General features: G+C 40.0%; 2 protein-coding genes across 2 annotated transcripts; both read right to left on the reverse strand.

Annotated features, from left to right (window-relative positions):
• Positions 1-2561: 2561 nt before the first annotated feature.
• Positions 2562-9123, reverse strand: LOC136284220 (uncharacterized). The gene is made up of 6 exons (XM_066174070.1): positions 9109-9123; positions 6522-8655; positions 3997-6017; positions 3515-3761; positions 3133-3422; positions 2562-2792 (listed from the first exon to the last, which is right to left on the reverse strand). The coding sequence occupies exons 1-6, from the start codon at positions 9121-9123 to the stop codon at positions 2562-2564; spliced, it is 4938 nt and encodes a 1645-aa protein (XP_066030167.1).
• Positions 9124-11824: 2701 nt separating this feature from the next.
• On the reverse strand, positions 11825-23945 carry LOC131774225 (uncharacterized). Its single transcript, XM_066174071.1, has 10 exons — positions 23886-23945; positions 18631-19404; positions 17047-17490; positions 16878-16967; positions 16558-16704; positions 16105-16197; positions 15549-15641; positions 14835-14908; positions 12717-12861; positions 11825-12153 (listed from the first exon to the last, which is right to left on the reverse strand). Exons 2-10 carry the CDS (start codon positions 19361-19363, stop codon positions 11825-11827), a joined length of 2148 nt encoding a protein of 715 aa, XP_066030168.1. The 5' UTR covers positions 19364-19404; positions 23886-23945.
• Between the last annotated feature and the right edge of the window lie 897 nt (positions 23946-24842).

Raw genomic sequence — 24842 nt, forward strand, 5'->3', positions numbered from 1 at the left:
CCAATTAAGAAATGGACTGATTTTAGACTGAGCCTGCAAGCAAACTTACATTGGAGCAGCGAAACGAGTAGCAAGGCTTGCGCGTTTTAAGGGTGCGAGAGGTATAAGAGGGAGACCTTTCACTCACTCACATTGCCACCTGGAATTACGCAAGCTTCATCGCTCTTATCGCAGCGCCCACAAGATCCTACTCGCGGGCTATTGTAGACTGCAAAAGATATTGAGCATTAGTACATGATTTGACCGCCATGAATATCGAACAAGACCATAAATTTCAACATAAAAGAATCGTGTAAAGAGAAATTTTCAATTGAGCGTCGGGAGTAATCCGGAATTATTTGCTGGTGCTTTACCTAGGTCTGTGATTAGTCTTGAAAACTCCCGGCATCCTCTAAACCAATCAGACCCTAAACAAAAAACCAATTGTGACACGGTCACCCGCGTTTCCCCCGCTTTTATTAGTTTGCCGGCTTCTACTTTGACGCAAGATCTTTGTTACGATCGGTTGTCGTCATTACTCTGATTTTCGTTTGACGACAGTCAATTTAAAATTGCTGTATCATCTGATCTACCGCAAACCTTGCATAGGAAGCCTGGTTATCTTTAACCCTAACATCAGTGTGCATTTTCTCCACACTGTTCTCTATACATTTCCTATTGTACTAACAAGGAGAATTTGTTTAACAATCAAGAGCTTCTTTAGTTGGTGATAACTTCCTCTATTCTCATGACGTCAATGTTTGTTTTAGGGTTGATACTGATAGGAGAAATTACTTGCTAATCAGTCTTAGAGGTTAAAGGGTTAAGAGCCTGTGAGGCCAATCAAACTCTACTATGCGTACCGGCGTACAAAGGGAAGGGAGAGAGAGGAAACGTTTGAGTACAAAGCGGAATACTTGGTGTAAGAAGCCCATTTGCGAAAAAAGAGGTTAGAATCCAAACTGCGTAGAAAATTGTATTTTATAGAGTTTCGGATGTCGTTACGGCGATGTGTGGTGAGCGTTGCCAAAAAAAACGTAAGTTATATTCCTCTAAGACTTTCGCCAATAGCTCGATACGTTAACCGTTTTTGACTGTACGACATATTTCCTTCGGCAAACTGAACAAGTAAATGCAGTGGTAAATTTAAAGTAAAAGCGTGAGTAAATTGCTCTCGAGGTTTCCTCGCTAAGAGGACGTAAACGTTGGGGATTTCAAGTTTTTTTTCTGTAGGGAACTGCTAAGAAATGTACAAAGTTTTAAAACGCACGTGTTTCGCTATAGTTTGCTCGTTGGATTTTTTTGTTTCGCTACGTACACGTTGCTGTCGCCGTTGTGGTTTTCTTAAAGTCCCTATTGAAGTTGGTAAAGTAACTGTAAAAAAATCGTTTTTTTAAACAGTATTAACTCTGTATCAAATTTAAACTCCGAAACTTCTTAAAATTCCAAACAAAGGGCTGACAAATTTGTGCGAATTAAATTTCAAAACAACTAAAACCAAATCCGTAAAACAAACAAAAAAAGTACGGGTGAAATGTCCAAGTCAGTTTTGAATGTCAAGGTTAGAGTTCTTTGACGTGACTGGCTAATTTGTGAAATCAAGCGCGCTACGCTCGAATAAAAAAATACTGAGGGGGGAGAGGAAGAGAAAAGTTGTAATTTTCAATTCTTCACTTGGGATCTGGGAGGGTGTTAACCCCAAAAGAGGTGTCATTTGCTTTTTTCTAATTCTTGCGTATTTTCTAATCTCTTTCGCAGCTGCTCTTTGGAATATCACGCAAGGCTTCCCCCAACCAATGACAAAGGAATGTTGTTCGTTTGCAAGTACCTGTTAGCTAAAGAACGGCTACGAAGGGGACTTACGTTTTTTCAGGCCAGCGGAGTGCGAGCACGAGACAAGCGCGAGAGGCACACAGGATGGGCCACGCGCGACAATCGTCTCTCAAGCTCTTCCTGATCTCCTCTGTCTTACACCAGGCTCTATCTGTCTCAAATCTTGAGCCATTTAAAAACCACCTCGGAGTTGCTTAGGCATTACATTGTTTCCAAGAACCAGGTTTTCTTTATGTTTACGGAAACTGGAGCTTTATGGGTCGCCAAGCTGTGACATAGCTGCTCTACTCTATGTATTATTGCCGCGGAAATGACCGGTAAATGGAGTATCTAGCTCTGAGAAAAGGTAGAAGTCATGTGGATTCTTCGGATAAGTGCGTTTTCGTAAACCGGAATCATACGGCCTGCATGTTGTTCTAAGTTTAAAGCATAACTTCGATCTCAACATTTATAAAACACAAAAACTAGTAATTGAACTGAATTGATTCTGGAGGAACCATCTTCCTAAAAAAGTCTAAAATTTACATTAAACAATCACACTCTACTTTTCAAAAAGTGGCAATTGATGTTTCCAAGTTATGTAAAGTTCTTACAGTTAGCGGCGGCTTTTGATCCTATTTTTCTCATTTGTGATATGTTACCGCGCCTGCCAAGCGCCACTTATTATCAGAACATTGTCCAATTTAAAATAAGGAACATTCCCTCTCACTGCGAACAGGTCCAGGGCTATGTGCTCTCTCTCTTTCCTGCTATAGCCGAGCTAATGCATCCTGAACGACTCTCAGTTTCTCATCTTTCGGACCAACGTTCTTGTCATAAATTGCGAAGGCACGATCTTGTGCTTCGTGGATGTAACCCTGATCAACGTGCACAGCGCCCACGTTTTTGTAAATATCTGCTACTTTGACATGTTCCAGCCCGAATATTTCATCCAGCGCTAGTTCGTGACAGTCTTTTCCCTGCTGTAGGTCACCTACTTTCTAGTGTACAATACGCAGGTTATTGTAAGACGTTGCGACCTTTACATGTTCAAGTCCAAGCTTTTTCAGGTAAATACTCAGAAAGTACACCTGACAGTCTTTTGCCTTCTTTTGGTCATCCAGCTGATGACGTACAAGATCCAGGTTTTGTTCAAGTCCGAGATTTTTTAATGATAGATGTGTAGCGCTCGCTCGTGCCACTCTTTTGCCTGCTTTAGGTCACCCAGCGTATCGTGTACAAGGTCCAGGATATTGTAAGACGATGCAAAATCAGGTCCGAACTTTTTCATGTAAACATCCAGCACTCGTTCATGACTGTCTTTTGTCTGTTTTGTGTTACCCAGCTGACTTTACACAAGGCCCAGGTTATTGTAAGACGCTGCGACAAGAACATGCTAAGGTCCGAGATTTTTAAGCTTAATAGCCAGCTCCCGCTCGTGACAGTCTTTCGCTGCCTTAAGTCACCCAGCTGACGGTGCACAAGATCCAGGTTATCGTAACACGTTGTGACATAAACATGCTCAGGTCCGAGCCTTTTCATGTAAACATACAGCGCTCGCTTGTGAAAGTCCTTAGCCTGCCTTAGGTCACCCACCAGACTAAGTACAAGACCCAGGTTATTGTGAGATGCTGCGACATCAATTTTCTCAGGTCCGAGCTTTTTCAGGTAAACATCCAGCGCTCGCTGACATTATTTTGTTTGTTTAAAGTCACCAGCTTACGGTGTACAAGACCCAGGTTTTTGTGAGACGCTGCGACATCAGCATGCTCAGGTCCTACGTCTTTCATGAAAACATCCAGCGCTCGCTCGTGAAAGTCTTTCGTCTGCCTTAGGTCACCCAGCTGACTGTGTACAAGACCCAGGTTACTGTCAGACGCTGCAACCTTTTCATGCTCAAATCTGAGCTTTTTCAGGTAAACATCTAGCGCTCGCTCGTGAAATTCTTTTGCTTGCTTTAGGTCACCCAGCTGACGGTGAAAAATATCCAGGTTGTCGTAACACGTTGGGACATAAACTTGCCAGTGCTCGTTCGTGAAAGTCTTTTGCTTGCTTTAGGTCACCCAGCTGATTGTGTACAAGAGCCAGGTTATTGTGAGACGCTGCAACATCAGCATGCTCAGGTCCAAGCTTCTTCGTGTAAACATCCAGCGCTCGCTTGTAACCGTCTTTTGCTTACCCTAGGTCACCCAACTGACATTGTACAAGAGCCAGGTTATTGTCAGACGCTGCGACATCAGCATGCTCAGGTCCGAGCTTTTTCAGGTAAACATTCAAAGCTCGCTCGTAACAGTCTTTTGCCTGTCTAAGATCACCCAGCTGACGGTGTACAAGACCCAAGTAACTGTAAGACGCCGCGACATCAACTTGGTCAGGTCCGATCTTTTTAAGGTAAACATTCAGCGCTCGCTCGTGACAGTCTTTTGCTTGCCTTAAGTCACCCAGCTGACTGTATACAAAACCTAGGTTATTGTAAGACGCTGCCACCTTTTCATGCCCAGATCCGAGCTTTTTCAGGTAAATAGCCAGCGCTCGCTCGTGACAGTCTTCTGCTTGCTTTAGGTCACCCAGCTGACGGTGTAAAAGACCCAGGCTATCGTAACATCTTGCCACCTTTTCATTCTTAGGTCCGAGCTTTTTCAGATGAATATAAAGCGAGCGCACGTGACATACTTTTGCCTGGTTTAGGTCACCCAGCTGACAATGTACAAGAGCCAGGTTATTGTAAGACGCTGCGACATCAGCATGCTCAGGTCCGAGCTTTTTCAGGTAAACATTCAACGCTCGCTCGTGACAGTCTTTCGCCTGTCTTAGGTCACCCAGCTGAAGGAGTACAAGACCCAGGTAATTGTAAGACGCTGCGACATCAACGTGCTCGGATCCGATCCTTTTAAGGTAAACATCCAGCGCTCGCTCGTGACAGTCTTTTGCTTGCTTTAGGTCACCCAGCCGACGGTGCACAAGACCCAGGTTATTGTATGACGCCGCGACATCAGCATGCCCAGGCCCCAGATTTTTCATGTAAACATCCAGCGCTCGCTTGTGAAAGTCTTTCGCTTCCTTTAGGTCACCCAGCTGACTGTGTACAAGACCCAGGTTATTGTAAGACGCTGCAACATTAGCATGCTCTGGTCCAAGCTTTTTCGTGTAAACATCCAGCGCTTGCTTGTGAAAGTCTTTTGCTTGCCTTAGGTCACCCAGCTGACAGTGTACAAGACCCAGGTTGTTGTAAGACGCTGCGACATCAGCATGCTCAGGTCCGAGCTTTTTCAGGTAAACATTAAGCGCTCGCTCGTGGCAGTCCTGAGCCTGCCTTAGGTCACCCAGCTGAAGGAGTACAAGACCCAGGTTATTGTAAGACGCTGCGACATCAACATGCTCAGGTCCGATCTTTTTTAGGTAAACATCCAGCGCTCGCTTGTGATAGTCTTTTGCTCGCTTTAGGTCACCCAGCCGACGGTGCACAAGACCCAGGTTATTGTATGACGCCGCGACATCAGCATGCTCAGGTCCCAGGTTTTTCATGTAAACATCCAGCGCTCGCTTGTGAAAGTCTTTCGCCTGCTTTAGGTCACCCAGCTGACTGTGTATAAGACCCAGGTTATTGTAAGACGCTGCGACCTTTTCGAGCTCAAGTCCGAGTTTTTTTAAATAAACATCTAGTGCTCGCTCGTGACAGTCCTTGGCTTGCTTCTGGTCACCCAGCTGACGGTGTAAAAGACCTAGGTTATCGTAACACGTTGAGATATAAACATGGTCAGGTTCGAGCTTTTTCAGGTAAACATCCAGTGCTCGCTCGTGATAGTATTTTGCCTGGTTTAGGTCACCCAGTTGACGATGTACAAGACCCAGGTTATTGTAAGACGCTGCGACCTTTTCAAGCTCAAGTCCAAGCTTTTTCAGGTAAACCTCCAGTGCTCGCTCGTGACAGTCTTTTGCTTGCTTTAGGTTACCCAGCTGACGATGTAGAAGACCCAAGTTATCGTAACACGTTGTGATATAAACATGGTCAGGCCCGAGCTTTTTCAAGTAAACATCCAGTGCTCGCTCGTGACAGTCTTTTGCTTGCTTTAGGTTACCCAGCTGACGGTGTAGAAGACCCAAGTTATCGTAACACTTTGTGATATAAGCATGGTCAGGTCCGAGCTTTTTCAGGTAAACATTCAGTGCTCGCTCGTGACAGTCCTTGGCTTGCTTCTGGTCACCCAGCTGACGGTGTAAAAGACCTAGGTTATCGTAACACGTTGAGATATAAACATGGTCAGGTCCGAGCTTTTTCAGGTAAACATCCAGTGCTCGCTCGTGACAGTATTTTGCCTGGTTTAGGTCACCCAGTTGACGATGTACAAGACCCAGGTTATTGTAAGACGCTGCGACCTTTTCAAGCTCAAGTCCAAGCTTTTTCAGGTAAACCTCCAGTGCTCGCTCGTGACAGTCTTTTGCTTGCTTTGGGTTACCCAGCTGACGATGTAGAAGACCCAAGTTATCGTAACACGTTGTGATATAAACATGGTCAGGACCGAGCTTTTTCAGGTAAATATCCAGTGCTCGCTCGTGACAGTATTTTGCCTGGTTTAGGTCACCCAGCAGACTGTGTAGAAGACCCAGGTTAGAGTAAGACGCTGCGACCTTTTCATGCTCAAGTCCAAGCTTTTTCAGGTAAACATCCAGCGCCTGCTCGTGACAGTTCTTTGCTTGCCTTAGGTCACCCAGCTTACTGTGGACAAGACCCAGTTGACTATTAATTGCTGTTTTTTCCAATTCATTACTTGGGTCTCCTAACTTGATGATGGCTAGGACTGCTGTTAAGCAGCTTCTTGCAGCAGGATATTGAGAGTGCTCGTAGCACATTTTTCCGAGGGTTCTAAAGACCTTAGAATAGTCGTGCGAGGTCAATTCACCAATTTGAACGACTTGAGATATTCCTTCTTCAGAAAACAAATATTCGGCGTCTGTAATCACTTTTGCCAAATGCGGAACAATTTTCGTGCTAATTACCGGAGAATCTTGATCCTTGAATCTGGAGAAGGATAAAACAGCCCCTAATACGGTATTGATTTGCTTGTCCTTTGCAGATTTCTTCGTCACTAAATTAACAACGTAATGAACGACTCTATGTACTCGAATGTAGACACCGCTCTCTTCTTCCTCAAACAACAACAGTGGGCATCGACTTATCTTTTCACCAATCGCATCTTTATCTTCAAATTCTCCTTCCATTTCCATGATATAGTCGATCACAATATCTTTTAGAATTGGTTTTGGGGCACAAAGAGAGAGAAAAGTGAAAAAGTGATTTATAACTCTATCGGAACTCATTGCCTCCAAGGCGATTGTTATTGCTGCGGTCATTGTTTTTGGGTAACCTGGGTTTGTCTCGGTGAGGGGGTTCTCAGTTGTACGTTGCTGGCCCTCTTCAAGTTTCTTCAGATAGTCGTTCCAGCCGAAACTTGAAATGTTACCTTCTTGAACTTGTCTTACATAGATGGCGGCGCTGGCCAAAGCAAGCGGCTGGTGCTCTAAAGACCGAGCAATTTCTTTTTCCGTTTTTTCATCTGTGACACCAGAAAGAAGCCTTAACATAGAGCTGGCATCATCAGGAAGCATCCCCTCGCTTACTGAGATGTGCTGAATGGAGGAACTTGTCACAGGAATGGACGTGGTGTCCTGTGTAGTTATCAGCAACTGACCCCTTTCCCATTGTTGGTTTCCTGGATCTGGCAAATAAGTATGTACATAAGACAAACTAGTGACGTTGTCAACTACCAGCAACCACGACGTGTAAAGCCCAATTTTTTCTCTTATTAGGGTCTCGAGGCTCGCAATTTTCTCATCTGCGCTCAGATCTTTGGAATTACGAGTGTCTTTAACTAAATAATGTGGACATTTACAATGTTGAGCGAAAGACACATACGATTCCAAAAGTGTTTCTGAACTTTCGGCATTAAGCGTCATGACAAATGAAATCACACCGGGAGTTTCTTTGCTTTCGTCGAAGAATCGCTTGGCTGTTAGACGGGCCAGCTGAGATTTTCCACTTCCAGGATTTCCGGATAAGTACAAGGTGCTTAAGATGTCATTGTTAGCAGCTTTGAGTTCTTTGAGGTGTTGTGTGATTTTACCGACCTCCGATCCGCGAGGGGAGACGTCATGTTTAGGTTCAGGAGGGAGAATACAAAACGGGGAGACTCCATTTTGCAATTGTTCTTCAAGGGTCTGTTGTTGATTCTCTTTTTCTTCAACATCCTTGTCTTTTTCTTCGAGTTCCTTGTCTTTTTGTTGGAGTTTCTTTTCCCTCTCTTGAACCTCTTGTTGAAGGTCGTCAACTTTCTCTAGAACATTTCGTAACTCTTCCGTTGGGAAACTTGTCTGATTTTGGATTTCACGAATTTTCAGAGTGGAAAGATCGAGTGCGTGAAATATAGTATTTATCTTTAAAATCGCATTTTGAAAATCTCCACCGGAAAGGTAGCCTCGTGGCATATGCGCAAATTCTTCATTACGAAATTTTCTGAGATCATCCAAATTTGATTTAACAACTGGATGGAGACTGCGCATGCAATCGGAATAAAGGATGGCATAAAACAGTGTGGTACAATCCCATTCAGCTGTGTCACCATTTCTCATAGTTGTCAAGAAACGGGCGTTTCTGGCTCTGTTTTGAGGGGATTCTCTGTTCCAAAAGTCCATTCCATTTTTCGGTTCATCTTTCCACTCTCCAAGGGTTGCCTTGTAGCGCCTGTCCCATTCTTGTTTGAAGATTGTTCGCAGACCCTCAGTTAGTATATCAGTGACTACATAACAAATCCTGTAGTAGTTCAGTTGCCCTGCAATGCATTGCAGTGAGGAACATAAAAAGGATACCTTTCATTAACCAATAGACAAAAATTCACAATTAACAATACCGAAACTATTATTAATGTTTATTATTACTACTTTTTGATTGCAAATAAGGAGCAAGGTTCTTTAATGAGCACAATGGTTGAATAACGTACAAAGATGATTTCCGAACATTTCCGTTCAAGTTAAAATTACGTATTGGTGCAGAGGGAAAAGAATCAGTATTCGCCTTATAAATAGGGCTAGGCTCCTCTCCTTCTGAAGGTAGAGAAAATTGACTGATTGATTAGGAGGCTCTTTTACATCATTTTAAATACAGACAAGGCTGAATTTAGCTTATTTTGAGTTTATTAAAGCCTTTTGACAATCATGGGATACTTAATGATCTGGTACCCCTGCAATTGTCGAAAGTGATGTATATAGTCATTTTTTAACCCGCACTGACTACACCATAGGGGAAATATTCCATTTTCTTACCTGGATCAACTTCATTTGTGAACTCAGAACAGTTTTCTCCTTCGCCTTTCTTCACTGTTTGATCTTGTTGTTCCTCTGATTCTGTTGAGAAAAAGTTTTCCCAATGATTGTCGCCTGTGGAGAGACAATCGTCTAGAGGGGAGGACTTACTGCAGTGTGATGTCGCTTTCTGCGATTGGGCACGCGTCTCCTTAATAAATCAGGATTTGCTTTAATAAAGTGGATAGAGAAGCATCTCTACATTCAATTGGAAGCATTCATTCACTGTAATTTTCTCAAGTCCTCGCATTTTCAGTAAGAATAGTGAACGTTTCTTTAAAGATTTTTATTATCAATTTCCTTCTATTTTGGGAACTTTTGAAATTAGCTCAAGGGCATTATGGTGGTCCCTCGTTAAAGAAATCGGAAAGGCTTATCTCATTTACTTACTTGACTGATTTTTGACTGCCTCAGCAAGCTCTAAAATATGACTTGCTTTTAAGTGTTCTTCATTGACGCTTAAATCTTGAGACAATCTAAGTACAAAAATGAAATTTAGACTTCTTATAACAAACAAGCTAATCAAGAGACAAATCTAAGTTGGGTCCACTTTTCAGTTAATGCTGAAAATAAAAAAATTGTTCGTACTAAAAATTTTAAGAAAAATGTCCACCTAATATGGCTGGTTTTTATTCGTAGCTGTGGGTTCTTAATTTTTTGTCTTAGTGACTTATGATGCCTTTATTTTAAAGTAAGTGCAGTATTTTGTATTAATAACGGTGATAGGACGGAGTGGAGTCCAGTTCAGTCTGTAATCATATGAGTGTGAAGCGGGAGTCCGATTTTTTTAATAAAGAGTGTGATTATAGACAGAATCGGACAACACGAAGGCCTCTTACCAATTAATTAAAACTACGAGAGACTTTGAGAAAGAAACTATACATTGGTTTTACGTTTTCATAAAAAAAAACCAACGGTTAACTCAGCGAAATGCGAGACAACAGCAACAAGACATGACGTGTTAACTTTCCCTTTAGCTGTCCTATTAGATTGTCCAATTACAAGCATGACGCTTACACTGTCCTCTTAGTGCTCAAATCGGGCTGGAGATAACCAATCATGTTCGAGAATTTTGTTATAGTTTTGATTAACTGCGATCAAGAGGGAATAATGGTCCCATTGTTTTTTTCCTTGCTGCGATTCAATACAACCCGATGCACCCAGAATATAAAGTACAGTGGAAATGACGACCTACTCGGTTATAAAGTTACATAAAGTTTAATATGTTTAAAAGTCTCAAGTGTAAATACTACTACCTTCACACTTCAGATTAACAATTTGAGATGTTACTTTTCTTTTGCCTTAAAAAGAGTCCCTTAAGAATTGCAATTGTAAAAGATTGAAATTCGAATTATGCTCCTGAATCAAAGTAAAAAAAGGTTAAAGTCAAATGAAAACAACTTCTCCAATCTTCTGACTTACTAGTTTTAGTTGCTAGCAAATTCTTATTAAATGGTCAACTCCTACGAGACAGCCAATTGTCAAGGGTTCAAAGATACCTGTAGTTGAGTGTGCTATATATAACAACATAAAATAATTCAAATAGTACGCGCGCTCTGATTGGCCATAAGACCATTTTACATGAGCGTATGTAAACACGGTTTTCGTTCCTCTTTCATTAGTTATTTTATAAAAGAAATGTAAAATGGTTTCCGTGTTTACATAGCCTGATGTAAACACGTGGGAGGTTGGGGGAACACGAGATAAGCTGGAAACCAGTCCGCTTCGCGTCGTGGTTTCCTACGCTTATCTCGTGTTCTCCCAACCTCCCGCGTGTTTACATCAGGCTATGTAAACACGGAAACTATTTTATATTTCTTCAATAGTAGGTGCGAAAAGGACAGTGCGAATTGAGCCCCCTTTGCTCTCCAGAACTTAAGTCACGTTTAGCCTCAGCTTCAATTAAATTTTTGACTTGGAAAGTCCCTTACTCCATCATCATATTATTATAATTGGTGTATTTTCAATACCATGGTAAAAATGAGTATTTCATGGATATATACACGGTACCTTTTACTTATGGACTCAAGGTACTGCGCAGTATCTTCGTGGCCAAATGCTCTCGCAACATCCTCTGGTAATGGAGAGGTACACCTGTAGGCGTTGAAGACCACTTTTCCAGCAGACGAATTGAAGACTAGTTCAATGAACTGCCGAGCATCAGTTTCTGCTGCTGTATACACCAACAGCAGTAAGCCTTGAAGTGAATGTAACGGATTCCCTGAATTCATGCCCTCTATGAAAGAAATTTTGATGAAAGACTTTTGATGTAATATGATGTTAAAACGGTATCCAGACAATTCGCTAGGATCATTGGACAATTTACTCCTAATCTCAAAACAAATAGGGTTTCTATCCCCTTTAGGCCTTGTGTGTTGTTGTGAGGATGGTTGTTGTAGCGAAAATTTTCTACGTGCGGCCTGCCAAATTTAGAAGTTTTTTTTAATTGAAATCTCCCCCCTTCTATTTGAACCCAGAGATAGATAAGTAACGGAAACTTATTTTTTCCGCCCAGATTTATGGCCAAAGCACGCGCAACCTGAGTGTAAAAAATCTGAGTGGAAAAAAACTCGGTCCGTAACTTACTCTGCGGACCTCGAAATCGGTTAGTAAGAGATGCATTTTAAAGGAAACCTATTTACAGCCACATGCATCTCGCCAAAGAACTCAACACACACTATTTGGATTCCAATAGTCTTCTAGATATTTTTACAAGGAATTCAACGTTTACTTGGGACTGACGACAGATGTCAAACTGTCTCTCGTGCTTACCTGAACTAGGGAATATCGTCTCGTTTTCTCTGCTATTAGTGGAGTGTCCTTCACAAGCAGTTTTCCACGTTTCGAAAAAGGTGCGACTCTGCTCTTGATCTTGGACTATTTGCTTGAGAACCTTTTTGCGTTCATCAAAGTAGTAAATTTTTGTTTGGCCAAGATCACTTGATTTGCCAGTCTTCTCACTTTTTCCATCCACTTCTACAGTGACCAAGCCTTCTTCCTCAGCAGCTGGAAGATTCAAAATGTACATCTTGACCCCATTCATACTATTGTGCAAAACGATGATGTTGTGCCTATCATTCACTCCAAGGCAGTTCACAGCATTGAAAATAAACTAACAAAATGTGGGTTTATGAAAACAAACCGTGTAAATTTTTCGTCTTCTTTAAGTCTAAGATATGAAAGATCTGTATGAAAATCTTCTAGGTCTCATAAAATGGGCTGTCTTAAAATGTTTTGAGTCAGTTATAATCTGTGGGTTAGTTTTAGAGACACTTCGTTGAGTCCAAATTCATTTCACTACGAACCTCATGGGTTCCAGCTGCGTCAGTGTCAAATCTGAAAAAGGCGAACAATCACATGCCTGCTTGGTTTTTCGTAACAAAGTGGTTGAGTAACTTGCCTCAACAAAAAAAGGGGTTTTTAAGTTGGGTATTTAAAAGGAGATGTCCATGGCTACAAATTGCTAACATTTCTAACATCATTGGCCTTCCAATCTTCTTTAATTTTTATCAAGCTCAAACATCAAGAGTATTTGAATACTTGACTAAAATCAAGACAACTTTACTTACGAGGAATTCCTTTTCCAAAAAGACAGTTTGTTTTATTTTTAACTCCATTTAAATCAACAGAGCCTAGATCAGCAAACTTAGCAGTTCCAGAAGTAATGTCTGAGGGTAGGTCGGGTTTAAAAGTGAACAAGCAGAGACCTCCACCCTATTTAGGAAGAATTAAAAAATCAGCGTTAAATTTCAAGAAACATAAATTTGTAATCATTACTATACATTTACACAGTTATATTAAAAGCTGAGAAATTTTTGAAATGTGATTGGCCAAGACCAATAGTATTTCTGGCAAATTTGAAATACTTAATAATAAATTTCTAATTTTGAAACAATGGCGGAAAGATTCCAGATTGTGACGCGAAAGAATGGCTACAACTCATGGAAAAAGCAGAAAATGAAAACAATAAGAAAAGCACTGAGACCTAGCTTGCAGTTTGGTCAACCTGAGCTGACTAAAAAAATTTAAGACTGGATATTGGGAGCTACGACGCCAAGGAACTTGATTTGAAGCTGGGGAAGTTTTTCGAAAGGAATAAAGAAAGACGGTTTGGACTATGACAAGGAAATTTTGCGGGTAATGTTGGCGTTTCTCGAAGGTCACAGTAACTTAAAGGGCCCTGTTCTAATTCAAGATGGGAGTTTCAAAAGTTTTGAAAATTATAAAACAAAACAAGTAGATGCAATTGTTCCAAGTAAGTTAAGAACGGCTGTCATCTGAGCTTGAGCTCAAAGAGATTATTGGTAGACAGAAAAATCCCATAGTGATCGAGAAGGTGAAAAAAGGGCATGCAGATGTTTAGAATCTTCCTGTTTTACAGTCACAAATATGTCTTACCACCATAAAAGTCCGGAGAAAAAAAAATAAATGAACATTTCCCCAATTTACATAGAAGTCATCACTTCTGGCAGATAAGTTTTGCAATATTCACCTGATTGTTTTTGAGTGCTCTTTGTTGTACATATATTTCATTAGCTTCATTATTTTTTTCAATTGCCTTAAACGTGTCACAGAACAAGCACATGCACAAATTACTACATGGAGATGGAAATTTAAAAACACTTCCCGGAAATCTAAGCAAAAGAATGGATACTTCAAATGTAATAAAAAAGGCAGCGCTCTAATTTATGTAAAAAAAACTTTTGCATAAGTTTCAACATTCATAAAATAACCGAAGTTCCAGAACAATTTTGCCTTGACTTGTTCTTAACCACCAACCCATCTGATCGCTGAGAAAAAAATTTACATGGAGCCTGACTTCAAATCTAAAAGCTGCGAGGAACAAAGACGCATAATATTTACCTTAAAAAGAATGAAACCAAAACAACAAAATATGTTTGACATAAAACTCATGGCAATTTAGTTCTCTTTCCTACAGACAAGGTCACAAAGAGCTCAAGCTGGAACAGATAAATATCTCAGATCAAACCATACACAAAAAGAATAGCTCCATCTACCCGATTTTGTCTGAATGCATTAACTTCTCTATACGTTGTCCGGTTTCAATGAGAAAAGAATGGATGCTATATATTCTAAGTAAAACAACAAAATAATAACTTTAACTTAAATTTTTGTAAATAATTTTACTGTAGAGAATTTACTCGACAGTTACTAAGAAATGACGTTTCTCCTGATGATTTCTTCGCTTTGAAATAGGTTCGGTTTTCAAGGATCGTTTTTCGCTAACACGTTTAGGATGTTGGAGATTACGGAATGAACAAAGTATTGTGTAGCGTTTTATCGGTTTACAATCCCTTTACGGCTTTAGTACCGTTGGAATCTTGTGACAAAGTTAGTTTGCTATTACTGTTAGTCTGCCATTACTGTTTAAGGGCGACTTTTAGTCGCTCTTAATCACACAGAGAACTGTATTGATTTATCACGTGATTTTCGCCATTTTTCATGCTCTGATAGCTATAAGTTCAATTAGAAGCTTTTCAATCGCTTGAGCACTGTTTTCCGTTTCATTATGTGTAATGTAACGCTTCAATGTCAGATCGAATAAAAAAAACTGTTTAAAAATTATTTGGCTAAATTATACAATTGACGGGACTCCATCTATCTGGTTTGGGTTTTACTCTGATGGAACATCAATAGAAGGTCGTACAATTAGAATTTTCTGTTACCTTCAGGGGAGTCTTTGCTGGTTCAACGCTTACTTCGTAACGGCTATTCCCCGATAGATTTAGAGACAAATTTCCTTAATGACAGGATAAATGAAAAAGCATTAGTCTCTAATTTAGTGAAGAATGATCCAAATAATGGTTCATGGACCATGGTGTCTAACACTGACTGTCACACACCGGTACGTAGGGTTTGTTAATCTCCTTCTTTTAGCTCACACCTAGTACAGACAGATCAGTTGTTTCTCAGAATGTAACCAAAATAATCGGTGATCCCTAACGTGGAAAACAGAGGCACTTGGTGGGGTAAAGTCAAAACTATGAAAACCATGGGTTGAAGCCCCTGGAGGCTCCGGGGTGGGAAGGGCACCCCCCCCCCCTTAAATTTTACAACTGAGGGCCTCAATGAAGATGCCATTTTCTGCAACTAGAAATCACCAACAATTGCAGTCCATACGAACGCGAAGTCTGCACACTCATATAATTATGCACGAGAGGTAAAACAAAACCATAAGGTACCCAAATAAATAACAAAGGATTGCCTTCAAATGGTAAACAGGGAGGAAAAACATTAGCTTTCTTTGCCAGTGTAAGCTCCCTAAAAAGGAGAACATTTTTCAACTAAGAAGGAAGCAAATGATAGCTGAACATGGGAGGTTTTTCAGCCAAAATGCATGTGCCATGCTGGAATCTCTTTCAACCTTTAAAAGTACTTACCGTTATTATCATGTCTGTGAGAATTATTCGAAAAAGGCAACCATAATTTCCAAGGTGACCACCGATTACTTTCTCTATTGCAAGCAGCAGCATCTGTCAATTAGGAACACCAGCATTTTGAATGTGTGATCTAATTCATTTTGTTCCATGACTAGTTTACAGGAAATGTCCTTATAATTAATTCCCTAATTTAATTTCAAGACCACAGCCTTCCCCAAATAATATCGATGACCTTAATAACATAAATTTATGATGAAGTTTGGATATAACGCGTGCTGTCATCGGTTGGAAGAGCGTGTTTTATCGGAGTACAAAACACAGAGCTGAGCCAAAGCTACCACGCCCTCTGCCAATTTGTGCAATGTCCGAAGGATTGCTTTAAAATGGTAAACAGGGAGGAAAACATCTTATATTCCTTTACCAGGGAAAGCTATCAAAAAACAAAAATATTTTACATCATAGAAGGAAGCAAATGATTGCTGAATATAGGAGATTATTCAGCCAAATTCATGTGCCAAGCTGGAATCTCTTTTAAACTTTAAACTACAGTACTTACCATTATTAACCCAACTGTCAGAATTATTCAAAAAAGGCAACCATGATTTCCAAAATGACCACCAATTACCTTCTTTATTGCAAGCAGCAGCATCTGTCGATAGGAACAACAGCATTTTGAATGTGTGATCAAATTTCTCGGTGACAGAACTCGCTCACTGTTGCTGGTTGGATCCAAGCAGTGAAGGTTGCTCATACCACGAGCCCTTATCGTTCAATTGAGATGTTTTCAGTCGCTTTCCTTATCGAATTTATTTAATATCTTGTGCTTACAGCCAGACTTCTTTTCTGAATTTCACCAAAGTAGTTTTCCCTTTTAATCTTTCCTCATTCACAGTCTAGTTTTATACACACGCAGACACCTAAGATCACTTCCTGCAAGAACCTGGATCGACCAGTGGGTTAATTTTAGCCCCATGAAAATCTCTCTACAAAAGTAATGTCCTTCACCTACCGTGGTTGGACTGTAAAGTGTGCTGATTAACCATTTTCAAATTTCCTTCCAAATCTTGTTGTCCTTCGATCACCATTCCATTTTCTGAAGCAGTTCTGCCATTTTCAATTTCAACTGCATACTGATGAAGTGGTATTTTTCTTTCACCTATTACGATATGTTGAACGATCAAAACAATTGAGAATAGTCACAAAACTGAGCAGTTATATTCGTACTTATTTCATTAAATAATAACTATCAAATAATAAGAGTGTTATGAGTAAAATGACTTCACTTGATCTAGTTTTGAAGGGTATATAAAATAATTCCAAATTACACACCTTGAGCGGATGTGTCCTGATCCACTGAGTGCTTCAGAGTTTCTTGTTGCCTGGCATCCTTGCTGAAACTTGATGTTGATGTACCACCATCTGTAATGATAAAAAAACCCACCGCTGGTAAAAATTTATTGTAAATTCAGAGAACATAAATCTCTATTTTTGTAATTACCTTGTTTAGAAAAGTTCTGTTGTTCTCCTTTTAATACTGGTTCCCTTGATGCATGTTGCTCTCCTCTTACTGCTAGTTTCCCTGGTGCCTGTTGTTCTCCTCCTTCTGCTGGTTTCTCTGGTGTCTGTTGCCCTCCTCCCTCTGCTGGTTTCCCTAGTGCCTGTTGCTCTCCTCCTTTTGCTGGTTTCCCTGATGTCTGCTGCTCTCCTCCTTCTACTGGTTTCTCTGGTACCTGTTGCTCTCCTCCTTCTGCTGTTTTCCGTGGTGCCTGTTGCTCTCCTTCCACTTCTTGTTTCCCTGGTACCTGTTGATCTCCTCCTACCGTTGGTTTCCTTGGTGCCTGCTGCTCTCCTCTTTCTGCTGGTTCCCCTGGCACCTGTTGCTCTCCTCCTTCTGCTGGTTCCCCTGGTACCTGTTGTTCTCCACCTCCCCCATTTATTTCATCTGGTTTTTAGTACACAAAAGGAGAAAATTGCGATATCTGTAGCCAATTAGCATAGGATATATCAAAAGTAAAATGATGAATCAAATTTTGGAAGTTAACATAGGTACAATAATTTGGGGTTTGATTAAATCAAAAATTATTCTAGGAACTGCACGCACATGGAAGTCAGATCTTGCTATTATCTTTTCTGTATCCTTACATACATTTTCCTGTTAACTCGGTCGACAATGTTGTCAAACCAGAGCTGCAATTGAATGTGGATGATGTAGTACTCTCTGAAGTAAGTGATGTGCTGGATCCTTGGATTCCTGTTGGGTCTGTAGCAGGGTTATAATTAACTAAGAAATTAGGCTGTCCGCTGAAATTTCAAGAGAGGCGTCTCAAAGATAGAGAGCGGCAACTGTGAGTGTGTAACCTCAGAGGTGCTGGTTATGATATACCAGGCTTTTCTCTGCCAAAAACCCAGCCGAAAATTGCTTCTTTTTCATTCATGTTACTGGGTACCGAGTTGGATAATCAACTTTAGGAGAAACCTGACGAAAAAGGCCTTTTTATGTTTTTTCCAAACTCAGCAAAGATACCGCCCAGCTCGCCTCACGGGAGTAGACGTGAATTTCAATCGGAAATCCCCAAACATTAAAAACATTAAAATTAAAAGAATAGACACATGAAAACAACAATTTAGTGACAAAGAATAATGAATATTGCAGCACAAGCAAGGCCACGGGGTGAATTTTCAGTAAATGATGTGATCATACGTTAGAGCTATTCTGAGAGAGTTACCACAATGGACTAGAATCATTGACAGCAGTATAATGTACTCCTAGGCAGAATGTAGCTGAGACACTTCTCCAGAAAAACGTCTACGATGTTCCTCTGCCCCCCTCCCCCTTCCAATGCTGTCAATTGCCAATCTTGTGTCTATGCCAACTTGGAAACCAACACTGAGAGGGGCAGGAAAGGCAGAGATGTCCTAACAAATGAGTCTGGGAGTGTAGGCCAGCTCCTTTGTGGAAATTAATTAAGATTTCCTAAGATAATGAGCCAGATAAATAAATTGAATATATTGCTAGTAACGTTCAAGACCTTAAAGATGAGTTGAATATACACGTACGCTGAACTAACCAAAAGTTACCAACCTGAAAATGCCCGTGTCCTGTCAATCTGTGAAAACAGAACAAAAGAAAGCTGCTCGTTGTTACCAAGAGTAATGGCACCCACAGCAACTGCCTCGTCTTCGACTGTGATTGTAATTGGAGCTCCAGGGCCTTTTCGATAATCTTTGTGAAATCTAGTGCTTTCTATCTTTCCGGAACTGAGGTCAGCGAGATATGTTTCTTCGTCTGCGATCCCCTTCACTAGGTATGGTCTTATGGCAAATGACTTTACGGATTCCTCAACGACGTGACAGTATAATTCATCATTTCTTAAGTCTTCCTTTATTTTAGCGCATATGGTAAATGGACGGTGATTCATCAAACCGGAACTACGTTTCCTAATGATACCAAGTTTGTTTGGATCAATAGGCACAATTGCGAGGTCTGATTTGAAGATCACATTGTCAGACACCATATCAACTAGTTTCTTCGGTTCTTTTTCTTTGTCTATCGATTTCTTGAAATACAGAGAGTAGTCACTTAAATCATTAGATGGAATAACCTTGTTGCTTGTCACCAGATGAAGTTTTTGCACACACATGGGAAAGAAGTCCTTTATGAGGCTCCCGGTACCAATGAATTTGCCGCCCTGCTGAGAAACGTGTTTCCATATCCCACAAGTAGCTAAGATGCACTTATTTTCCTTTCTTTCGATTTCTCTTCTCGGAGTATGTACAATCGTCCAAGCGTAAGAGGCTTTACTCGAATGTGACATTTCTTTCTCATCAGACCCTCATTCATCCTATCTTCAAAAATCTAGAAAATGACCGAGGATATGCAGAACTCAGCATGGTGCCAATACAATTTACGTTTGAGGATTTAAGATATATGAAATTCATGTATTTGCACTGCGATAAAGAAACGAAATTAAGAGATCCTCGCAGCAAAGAACACTACTGAAACGAGAAGTTGAAGATAGGACCTGAAAAAATTCAGGCCCGTACGGGATTTGAACCCATGACCTCTGCGATACCGGTGCAGCGCTCTACCAACTGAGCTAACAAGCCAACTGGGAGCTGGTTTATTTGGACCCAACACATAGCTCCCAGTTGGCTTGTTAGCTTAGTTAGGTAAAGCGCTGCACCGGTATCGCAGAGGTCATGGGTCAAAATCCCGTACGGGCCTGAATTTTTTTCAGGTCCTATTTTCAACTACTCGTTTCAGTAGTGTTTTTAGCTGCAAGAATCTCACAATTTACGTTTCCTAGAATAATTGCATTCAAATTAAAAACGCTGTAAAACATGTCATATTAATAATACATAGAGTTATTTCAAAAGATTCAGATTTAAATTTAAAAATTGTGAGGGAAGAAAAATGTTATAAGAGATATGCAACCCGTCACATAATTATAACAAAGTGAGTTGCCATGTTAGTTGATGAGTTCAGCATCACTAACCATATCAAGACCATAATCAGCGATGTGCAAACAGCGAAAAATGTCTGGAAGATCAACAATTAATAGCCGGCATTAACGACAGGAATCTTTTCTGAAATAGATTTATCATATTTGGTATGTATCAAGCAATAATTTAAGAGTCCTTTTGTAAAGTAGCTCTTGTGAGAAGTTGTTTTCCATTTGTTTACTTGATCCAGCTGAGCATGTAACTTACGTCAGTAATCATGAATAAAATAACCGTGTGATTTCATACTTCTACCTTCTGTTCTAGTTACCAACCTACAGTAAAATTCCTGTAATTCAAACTCCCAAGAGAAACTAAACCGGTTCGAGTTATCGGGATTTGTGTTAATTTCAATCATCCAGTTCATAATTAGTTACGAATCAGGTATATACCATTCTTGCACAATCAACAGTCATTTTCACACTTTAGGTTTGTTCAGTATAAGAGGGTTTATTGCTTAGTAAGTTTAGATAGACGTCTTACGTTTTCATAAATGTTACCACGTTCATATCGATCGCGATTAAATTAAGATTGGGACATGTCAATGTACCACCATCTATGTTCTGACCCTTTGATATGAAGTCTATCGAATGACCTTTTTACTCAAAGTACGAGTTCTCAGGGTAAATTTGGGCCGAGGGAAAGTTAAAGTAGTTCAAGTTAACCGAGCTCTAGTTTCTTGATATTATATGGCTATGAATATGGAGTCAAATCGAAGTTTGTGTCGTGTTAACAGGGGGTTCGAGTTAACCGGGTTCGCATCAGCGGTGTTCTTCTGTGACAGAGCAGCGAGGCGTGTTCATCTCGTGATGTCCATTACAATGCTGTTATTTTAAAATTTCAAGTAATTAACAGGAGATGGTTCATACAAAAGATCGCTTTTACTCAGAGAATCGCCAGCTACGCAAATTTTTTGGAACAAAAGATAACTTTGCATCAGAAAAGAGGTCAAATCTAATTATACTAGGGTGTTTGCATAGGGATGAAATACGAACACAATAGGTGTGACGCTGAATGCTTACACAAATAACTGGAGCGAGAAAAACAAATAAAAATGCGAAAAAAAGCCCCCTTATACTTATTTCAACCAAGTCCAGATTAGTTTCTGATGAAATGGGTTTGCTGGTTGACGAGAGTATCCTGTCACGTGTCAGGTTTTTTCACCATCGCTAGCCTCCCGTGAAAATAAAATCTAATTTAATTGAATCTACATTCTTCGACTGACGTCAAATGAATACGATTAACGTTTCCTAGAATGTTCGACTTCAAATTGAAGATTAAAGCTCATACAGTTCGTCATTGTGACAAGTTATTGAGTTATTTCCTAAAAATATGAGATCGAAATTGAACCTTAAAACATTTTTAGGAAAGAAGAAAACTTGTAAATGCAACACTTCATATATAAGACAGTGGTTCACCGTTCTTTACTTCGATTTCCGCATTACTGATCATATCAAGGCCACAAACATCTATGTCTACTGTGAGGAAATGTTTCGGAAACCACTACATCTTAGTCGATATTAAACTTCAGGGATCGTTTCTGAACCATGATTCGGTTTATCATATTGTACAAGCATCGAATGGTAATTTGAAATTCCTTTTTTACAGTGCCACTTCTACTATGTTGTTTGTTGTTTGACCCAACAAAGCATGTAACTTACGTCCGTAATCATGAATAAAATAACCGTGTAATTTTATACTTCTACCCACTGTTCTAGTTATCAACCTACAGTAGAATCCCTGTAGTTCGACCTTCCAGGGGAAACTAAACCGGCTCGAGTTGGCGGAAGTTCGAGTTATCGCGACTGGTGTTAATCAGTGTTATCCTGTTGATAATTAATTGCAAATCATGCACACTCTATACCATTCTCGCACAATCAACAGTCATATGCATTTTCAAGAACTTTTAAGTGTTTTAAGTTTAACTAAATGTGTTACGTTTATACACATGTTCCTGCGCGTTTAAATCAATCGCGATTAAAGGTTGAGATGTGTTAATCAGCTAGGTTCTGACACTGACGATGATCGAGATATTAGGGTAAATTTGAGCGAAGGGAAAGTAAAATTAGTTCGAAATAACTGAGTTCAAACCCAACCGACCTTGTTCGAGTTAGCCGGGGATTCGAATCGACCAGGTTTGAGTTAGCGGGGTTCTACTGTATTTAGGATGCAATGCATAATTTCTCAGCTGAGTCAAAGAAGACAGAATTTCCTATTGCAACGCAGTCATTTGCGGCGAGAGAACGTGGGCGTATCAAGAAATGGCCCATTGTTCCGGGTCAACTTTTCCAAACAAAAGTCCTGAGTAATTGGTAGTCCTGAGGGACTTTGGCCGAAGGGAGGCGGAAAAGCTCGTAACTGATCGAGAAAATTATCGGAGTGGAAATTTTGCTGCACTGGGGGAGTGGGTAGTGTAAATATGAATTAGTAAAATCAATCTCCATCGGTGTACCCAGGGGTAGACTTGACCCTCGTTTAGCGCATTGAGCCAAAGGTTCGCAAATTCAGAAATAATTAAATTTATCCGTATTGCAGTGACTAATTTAAACCACCTCTCTCTATATGTAAGTCAAGTCGCCTGGTTTTTACCAGTCAGTTTTTTCAACGTACAAATATATTTTTTGGTCTTACTACTGATGTTAAATGCAATCGAAAGTGACGGTTTTCTGTGGAGAGCCTCGAGGCGATTGAAGACCTTGTTTCTGGCGCACAGCTGTTTTCAAACGAGGCATTCATCGTTTTTAGAACCAGCATGTTTACCTAACACGAAGATCCTTCTTTGCAAAGGCGCCGAATTCGTGTAACTATATTGATGATACAAGATATACTGATCAAAGCAATGATTTCTAGTTTTTGCGAGAGCATGCATTTGAGTTATTTTCGTTTTCAATCAAACGCGTGGCAAGATGAGGGTGTGATATTTTTTCTCTCACAAGTCTCACAATGAAGAAGGTGCGAGTTTTTTTTATTTATCATTTACAAAAAAAGCAGGTCCTGCTTAAAAGTAAGTCTCTCTTACTAAAAACTACCAGAGTTTTACAGCGGATTTTAACAATCTTTGTTAAAAGTAAGGAGCTGTCAACAGCTTCTCCAAATTTTCGCAGAGAGCAGGCGCTGGCGCACAGCTGTTTTCTAATGAGGTGCTGACTTTCTGGAACCAACAAGTCTACCTAAGAAGAGGATTCCTTCATTTAGGTACTTTGAGACTGCTTGAAGTTGAAGTGACCGTTCTACTTTTAAAAAAGGAAAAGCAGATCTTGCTCGTACAAGAATTTTCTAAAAAAATTGTTGTGACGCTTGCGACGAAAGAGGAAACTTCGAGGGGTGTCGCTATGCGTGTTTTCTTAGTGTCGCTGATGTGGGACTACTTTACCGGTCGTAATGAAACCACGAAAACCAAGATGACTATTAACGGTGTTTATTTAGATCACGGTCACGATCACGATCGTAAACTGAAATTGCAATAATATTATAACGAAAGCATGAATCTAATTGAATTGGTGCGAAAGGCATGAAAGAAACGCTTTACGTGCTTATGTCGATAACGCGATTAAAATAACAACAATCAACGTGAATTAACATAAACAAATCATAAAAGGCTAAATTAAAACTACTCGAGATTCAAAGATCGGCTACACGATGACCATTTGCGGCTGATTAACAACCCAAAGACTAAAATGTGGGCGTTACTGTGTGAGCGTCTAGTTATTTCAAAATACTCCTTGATTTCAAGATAATTAGTTGTACTGTTGTACAACACAGTACATATGTGCGCTATCGCCCAAGGTAAAAAACTAAACTTAAACATATTGAAATAAAACTAACAAAATCACTTACATATCGGTCCCGCTTGTGCCAAAGGTTTGGAACGAAAGAACGAAGTTGCTGCTGTTCAAGGTGAAATCTTACGAAACTCTGGCTTATAGGGACGCTAATTTAGCTTTTATATGCGCATGGTGACGCTAAAATATCCGATTACAAACCAATAGGGAAAAAGATAAACATTGTAACTACGATCGTAACTAGGCACAGAAATTAAAGTAATTGACAATTGATCTAATCAAAAAAAAAAAAGGCTGTTATTTGTTCGATATCCTTAACAACTGTCAAAACTGAATTCTAGAAATGTTTTTAGAATGAAATACTGCTAAAAGCAAGTTTTTCGAGGTTTTGGCAGAGCGCGTTTGTTATCACTTTTTATTTGTTCCTTTTGTCTTTTACCTTGGGCGTGGCATCCAACGAAGGTGTGATTTTTTTCATCGCTTTAAGATGTGGCGAAGAAGGGCTAACACTCGAAACGTCAGCTTTTTTACTCTTTACGGTGGCCAATTTACATTTTCAACTCAGTTGTTAATACTTAATTACCACCTGTTTTTAATCTTGTCTAGTATTTTCAAAGCGCCTCAACGTTAAATTATCACGATAGGATTTCAATTGAGTTTTTTCCTTTTTGCTTTAGGAAATGTTGCACTTGTTTGTAGTTTTGAAAGTTAGTTCTCTAATTTAAAAAGGACTTTCATCAAACTGTCACGTAATTTTAGTTTGAAAACTTGCTCTGGCCTCGAGGAAGTCTTTGAGCAAATACTGACGATTCGTGTCGGAATTTACTATGAATATTTGTACAGCTCCACCTTGCGCGAAAGCCACGATCACCATAATTCACGGACGTCAAGAAAACGCAATACAAACGATCTGCTCAAACCTAAAGGGCTTCAGAGCTACAATACAAATTTAAGTTGACAATGAGGACAAACAGATTAAACAGAATGCGATGTAAATTTACGCTGATATGCC

This window comes from Pocillopora verrucosa, chromosome 11 (assembly GCF_036669915.1).
Source record: "Pocillopora verrucosa isolate sample1 chromosome 11, ASM3666991v2, whole genome shotgun sequence".
Lineage (NCBI taxonomy): Eukaryota > Metazoa > Cnidaria > Anthozoa > Scleractinia > Pocilloporidae > Pocillopora > Pocillopora verrucosa.

What these genes read in the sequence shown, in the direction of transcription:
- LOC131774225 (XM_066174071.1), bottom strand. Translation starts at nt 19,363, where the DNA reads ATGTCACATTCGAGTAAAGCCTCTTACGCTTGGACGATTGTACATACT. An exon ending in CAGGACACGGGCATTTTCAG is followed by an intron (nt 17,491 to 18,630) that starts GTTGGTAACTTT and finishes ACTAAAAACCAG; the next exon opens with ATGAAATAAATGGGGGAGGT. An exon ending in TCACAGACATGATAATAACG is followed by an intron (nt 14,909 to 15,548) that starts GTAAGTACTTTT and finishes CCTGTCATTAAG; the next exon opens with GAAATTTGTCTCTAAATCTA.
- LOC136284220 (XM_066174070.1), bottom strand. An exon ending in CTGACAATAACCTGGCTCTT is followed by an intron (nt 3,762 to 3,996) that starts GTACAATGTCAG and finishes TTTCACCGTCAG; the next exon opens with CTGGGTGACCTAAAGCAAGC. An exon ending in AAACCTGGGTCTTGTACACC is followed by an intron (nt 3,423 to 3,514) that starts GTAAGCTGGTGA and finishes TTGATGTCGCAG; the next exon opens with CATCTCACAATAACCTGGGT.